Genomic DNA, 6,243 nt, shown 5'->3' with positions numbered 1-6,243 from the left:
AGAGAGAGAGGATGGGTTGGTGCATATTTTCTTTTTCCTTTTTTTCTTGATTTTTGCAATAAAAATAAATTAAGAAAATAAAAAAGTAAGTGTAAAATCTGATTATAAAAAAGTTCAAAATAAATTAGACCAAACTTTCTATAAAATTCTCATTAAAAAAGATGTAACAATATGGATCACGTTTAAACGAAAGTGATAACTTTCAACTAACCACCGTCCACCGAGACTATTTTTGTAGTTTTGTCTTAAAATATTAATCAAGCAATAAAAGAAATAGATTTTGGGTAGATTATGGAACAAAAAGAAAAGATCCGGGACTAAAAATGTAACAATATTTTTTCAAAACATATTGGTATTTGTATGAATATATAATGACATAATGAGTTAAAATGGGCTCGGATCACTATAAAAGATACTTCTATTTTGTAACTATTGGCACATTTGGTATATACTCAACCACCTTATGTATTCTAATAATCTTCATCCTCTTCTTTAAATCCAAGCTTCCATCAGCAGTTTTACAATCGTCCCACACTCGAATCACAAAAATCATGACGCTGGACATCTTTCTTTCATTCTTCAAAACTCTTTATGCCGATGATGCCATGAAACCCATTCTCATTCTTTCACTCTCCATCATCATCGTCGTCATCATGTTCTTCATTCTATCTTTTATCTCCAAACACCCTTCAATCTACTTGGTGGATTACGCTTGTTGCAACCCCCCAAAAAGTTTACAATCACCCTCAGACGCCTTCTTAAGGCACTCCCGTATCAATCTAAGTTCCCACCCCGAAAGTGTCGACTTCCAAATGAAAGTCTTGGCTCGATCAGGTTTAGGCGACGAGACATATTTGCCCCCAGCGATGCACAGTCTCCCTCCAACTCCCTCCATTGAAGCTTCGAGAAACGAGGCCGAAATCGTCATTTACTCATCCCTTGATTCGCTTTTTAAAAAAATGGAGTTAAACCCACAAGAGGTCGACTTTCTTGTTGTGAACACTAGTGTTTTTGCGCCTATTCCTTCTTTAACAAGCATGATCATGAGAAGATATAACATGAGAGAAGATGTAAAAACATTTAATCTTTCTGGCATGGGGTGTAGTGCTGGATTGATATCTGTTAATCTAGCTCGTGATCTTCTTAAAATTCATAAGAACTCAAACGCTGTTATTATCACCACCGAGATTATAACACTGTTTTACTACACCGGAAAAGATCGTTCCATGCTTCTACCAAACTGCCTCTTCCGCATGGGTGGTGCGAGTGTTTTGTTGTCCAACAAAAAATGTTTCCGAAAGCAATCAAAGTATCGTTTACTTCACGTGGTTCGAACCCACATAGGCTCATTTGATAAAGCGTATAAGTGTATCCATGAAATGGAGGATTCAGAGGGCAAAATAGGTATTTCACTTTCCAAAGACTTGCCCAACATAGCTCGTCAAGCTTTGAAAGCAAATATCCATGCATTTGCCCTTCAAGTCCTTCCTTTAACAGAAGTGTTCTTTTTTCTTAAGAATGTAATCAAGAAAGTTGTGTCTAAGCGTAAGGACACCAAACCTTACGTGCCAAATTTCAAGCGGGTATTCAAGCATTTTTGTGTGCATGCGGGTGGTCGGGGTGTGATAAACAACATGCAGACAGAATTAGGGCTGACGTGGCAAGACATGGAGCCATCAAGGATGACATTGCATAGGTTTGGGAATACGTCGTCGTCTTCTTTGTGGTATGAGCTTAGTTACTTGGAAGCTAAAGGGAGGATGAAGGAAGGAGATAGGATTTGGCAAATAGCTTTAGGGAGTGGATTTAAATGCAATAGTGCTGTTTGGAAGTGTAACAGGAACATAACAAATCCACTGGATGGGCCTTGGTTCGATTGTATCGATAGGTACCCGATTCATGTCCCATAACTAACTCGTAAGTGTTGGATTTCAAGAGATCATTATTAATTATTAGTCCTTTTGTTTTATTTTTCTTTAGCATTTTATATGGTAATGTTTATGTAAAATAAAATATAGAGTAAGTTAAAACTTTTACGGGTGTGCTATGTCAAAAAATATGGATTTACTCCCAAAGTTTGATTTTTTGAATTGATGGATTTACACTTTTTCGGTATTGTGTCGATTTCTTCATCTCCTTCGTCTTCGATCCACAACAAACATAATTTATCAAACTTAATCATTAAATCGAATAGAAATTTGAAATATACAAAATCAAAATTGAGATCTAGTTATCTAGGCACTAGCTTATTTACGTTCCACCATTTATGCATCATGTGCAATCTTTACCATCATTTACTTTCGGCTTGTTTCGATAGCATTTGTTTCCTAATTTAGTGCTAGAATATTCTTATGTTATATGTGTATTCATTCATTATTTACATACTCAAGGCATGTTATGTTTAATTCTGTGTACTTTTCAGTTGTAATGTTTTTATTTATCTTTTCCTATTGTCACACGCCCTAGTTTTTTTATTCATTTCGCGTTGAATTTTCATTAGCAGCCTCTTACATCTAGCGGTCTTTAGAATATCAATATTTATTTGGACAGTTTTTAGGATTTTGATTGCAATTATTTTCCAAAATATATAATTTCAACCTATATGTTTGGAGTATCACCAAATTTGATTTGGGATAATCCAAGAAAATCAATTTAAAAATTAGGTCACTTCTAAATTCGAAACACATAATAATACCTTGTTGTTTTGTGTTCTTGATGAGATAGAGAGAATCGGAAGTATGATTTTCGAGTGTATGAACGATCAACTCAATTTTAAAACACTTATCATCTTTATACAGATGTAAGAAATCGGTTATAAGTTGGTAAATGGAGGTTACATATATTTTTGTGCCAAAAACGGGTTAGTTATAAGACATAACTATCGTATGACATCATCATGATGTCACACCGTCAGGGGTTCTGCCCCTTGGACCCCACTAGGGGCGCTGCCCTAAGACCCCGACAAGGGCGTTGCCTGTTAGAACCCCCGTACCTAGGAGCGCTGCCCTCGAACCCCCATATTCATGAGTTCATATTTATCCCCCCGAGTATGCACCTCTTACATCCAGACTCTATGAGTAAATAAAACTTAGTCTATCTTAATATTAATAATAACTACACTAAAATATATTTATAACACTAAAATTACCAACACAATTTGCCTACTCCTTACCTCTCTTTGCCTATTCTTATGGGAATAAGGCATTGGCAATGTAATTATTTTCTTGGTGGGAGCAAAGTATAAATGTTGAATAGAAACTAAACTATCTAGCATCTAGCGTTCTTTTATTGTGATCTATCAAGGAGTGGATAGAAGGAGAGAGTTTGGTGAATTATATGGTTCAAAAGGAAGAATGACCCATTCTTTCCTTGGAGTTTGCTTCGGAGGCCATGGGCAACTCAATTGTTGTGTGATTGGCGAATGAAGTCACACAATTTAGTAGTAAGAAATATGTATTTAGAACCCCTAGTGTTGATCTTCTTCTACTCAATCGTGATCATTAGCGTATATATTGAGTGTTTTGGTGATTTATACATTTTAATAGATACTTATGCCATTGAAAGTGTATGTATTAATGTCATAAGTCACCAAAAGCTAAGTTGATAGAAGGATTTTAGGGTATTTTTCAAGGTGTGTACATAATGTTTTCTAAACAAACTCCCCCTAAAAACATATTATACTTCTTACTTTCTACTACTTATGCATCATATGTTCTGTATCGAATGTATCGCATCCTGATTATCATTGTACAACATTTATAGTAAAAGATTGGAATAATTTTGGTGTCTTTAAATTAATATAAAGAGTTTTGCAAAGGCGTTTAAGAGTTGATTTTGGTGTGGATGGACACCGATAGGCATGGTGCATGTGGTTTTCGAGCAACTACATCCTATTAGTTAGCCATGTCATAACTTGGTGAAACAATGGTATAAAGTCATACATGGAACATAAACATCCCATTAGTTATTGGTGCAAGTCATTCATGGCATATTATATATTGTGTATTTTTTATTCTTATATCATTGGTAACTTTTGACATAGCAGAAAGACGAAATTTAGAATTTACTCTAAATTCAATGGAGCAATTATCCATAAACATGCATAAAGATGACATTACATTTTATATTTACACCAGATAAAATGTAAATTTGGCATCAATCCATACATACCCTTTATGTCCAGCTGGCAAGAAAGTACACAGGATGTTGTTATCAATAACGCGGTGGTCCTCGGTGGTCATAAGATCCCCAACCACCACCACCACCATATCCACCACCTGGATGATACCTCATATCAGGGCTTCCATTTAACATTCCATATCCTCCACCACCTTCATTCATATAAAATTTCTAGTTAATCGCATTAAACTTAACCAAGGGTGTTTTAGACATTTACACATTCACAAGACAAACAATGATGTGTGTGTGTGTGAGAGAGAGAGAGAGAGAGAGAGAGAGAGAGAGAGAAAGAAAATATACCAAGTCCACGTGTTCTCATTTGCTCTCCTCTAAGCTTCTCAATTTCACGAGCCATTGAAATAAGATTCTTTTCCATTGCTTCCTTTTGAATCACATGTTCTTCATTTGTTTTCTTCATCATTTCATAATCTCTCCTATACACAATACATATATTTAAATAAATCTCAAAATAAAAACAGTTTTAAATACATCAAAGTACAAATTCATACCTCATATCAACAAGGTCTTTATGCATACCATCAATATCAGTCTTAAGTCCAACCACCTGTTCATTTTCAGCCTTCAATCTACTTGTATCTTTGGTCAAACCTTGAATTTGACTAGACAATTCTTGCCTCAATGAAGTCAATTTCTGGAATTCACTTCTTAATTGTCCCACATCTGCCATTAAAGGCTCAGCATCACGAAGCTCAGCCTCGAGTTTCATTCCTCTGTCAATTAAATCCCTGGCTCTTGCATCTTTTTCAGCATGTAATTTGGGGATGATTTGACCTAATCTATGAATCTCATCTTTCACAGCAGTTAATTCCCTTTGAAGACTCACATTTTCTTCTACTACATGTCCATTTTCAGCCATGATTCTTTGAATGTCTCGATGTTGGAGTTCAAGTTCTTCTTCAAGAGCAGCAGGGTGAGGAGGGAGGGGCCCGTGGGCCCGGTGAATTGGGCCCTCACGTGGGCCCCGTGGCATTCGATTCCTTCCAGACATTTTGTTATACCTGAAAAAAGATGAAAGGATATCTTTGAATACTTGAACTTAAATTCGTAGGGATTCAAAAATTAGGATACACAGAGAGACAATTTGGGCTTCTGTTTTTTACCAAAGCAGATTTTCTGAAGATAGGAACAAAGGCTACAATGGAGAACAAACTAATGATTATGATTGAGAAAGAGGAAAGCCAACAAGACGCAAGAGCTTGTTATTTATAGTTTCGATTAGTAACCAGTTATGATCTGGGGACAGCTGATGCACTCGGTTTATCCGATTTCTTTCATGTTTTAACATTCTCGCTTTAAGCTAATCAATTACTTATTCGTTAGCTGGAATCAGCATATAGCACTGTTCCTGAGTGCAAACATAAAGCAATAACCCAAAATTAAACAAATTTAAGTGTTAATCAGGAGCAAACACCAACAATTTGATCAAGACAAACATCAAAAGAGCAATTTGCGTCATATACAACAAAAACAAATTCAAATAAGTCAATTTCAATTGTTTTTGGTGCGGATGAGGAGAACAGCGTTTTAAGGGCATTAATTCACAAGTTTGGTTGTAAAGTTGAAGGAAATTTAACATATGGTAGCTACGAAAAGAATTTACCTCGAAGGATTTGAATGAAAGAAGCGAAATCTACCCAAAACGATACCAGGAAACCCTAAAAGAGACGAACACGACGACGAAAGGTTATTACAGAAGTTTGATAAATTTTTTATGTATGGGCTTGTTATAGAACTGGACTCCCTGGAGATGGATCTTTTTTTTTTTCTTGAAGAGGTTTCAAGGCGTTTTTCATTATCATTGCATTTTTATCTTCCATCTTAACGGTTCTTTTTTTTTTTGTCTTAAATAAAATAATAGTTTATTTATAAAAATAAATAATATTTTTATCAAAATACTTCATCATTATTATTTAACCAAGTAATGTTTTTTTAATCTGTATGTTTTTTTTGTCTGTGGACAGTAATTTTGGAACGGAAAAAATATAACATAACCCAACATAACTATTGATTAATCAAATTCATTTTATTTCAATCGAGTCAAAT

At 35.1% G+C, this 6,243-nt stretch overlaps 2 protein-coding genes across 3 annotated transcripts; one reads left to right on the top strand and one right to left on the bottom strand.

Annotated features, from left to right (window-relative positions):
* Window positions 1-502: 502 nt before the first annotated feature.
* On the top strand, window positions 503-2,064 carry LOC111904584 (3-ketoacyl-CoA synthase 6). The gene has a single exon (XM_023900334.3). It carries the CDS (start codon window positions 552-554, stop codon window positions 1,908-1,910), a length of 1,359 nt encoding a protein of 452 aa, XP_023756102.1. The 5' UTR covers window positions 503-551; the 3' UTR covers window positions 1,911-2,064.
* A 1,998-nt stretch (window positions 2,065-4,062) lies between these two features.
* Window positions 4,063-5,970, bottom strand: LOC111904546 (protein FLX-like 3). Of its 2 annotated transcripts, XM_023900298.3 has the most exons (5): window positions 5,801-5,970; window positions 5,301-5,545; window positions 4,689-5,198; window positions 4,480-4,613; window positions 4,063-4,331 (listed from the first exon to the last, which is right to left on the bottom strand). In XM_023900298.3, the coding sequence occupies exons 3-5, from the start codon at window positions 5,186-5,188 to the stop codon at window positions 4,213-4,215; spliced, it is 753 nt and encodes a 250-aa protein (XP_023756066.1). In that variant the 5' UTR covers window positions 5,189-5,198; window positions 5,301-5,545; window positions 5,801-5,970; the 3' UTR covers window positions 4,063-4,212. The 2 variants fall into 2 exon arrangements, with proteins under 2 accessions (XP_023756066.1, XP_023756067.1); XM_023900299.3 differs by lacking the exon at window positions 5,301-5,545 and having other exon boundaries at window positions 5,801-5,969.
* Between the last annotated feature and the right edge of the window lie 273 nt (window positions 5,971-6,243).

Source organism: Lactuca sativa, chromosome 3, assembly GCF_002870075.4.
Source record: "Lactuca sativa cultivar Salinas chromosome 3, Lsat_Salinas_v11, whole genome shotgun sequence".
Taxonomy (NCBI): Eukaryota; Viridiplantae; Streptophyta; class Magnoliopsida; order Asterales; family Asteraceae; genus Lactuca; species Lactuca sativa.
The sequence above is the reverse complement of the archived record's forward strand: the minus strand, read 5'-3'. Positions and strand labels throughout refer to the sequence as shown.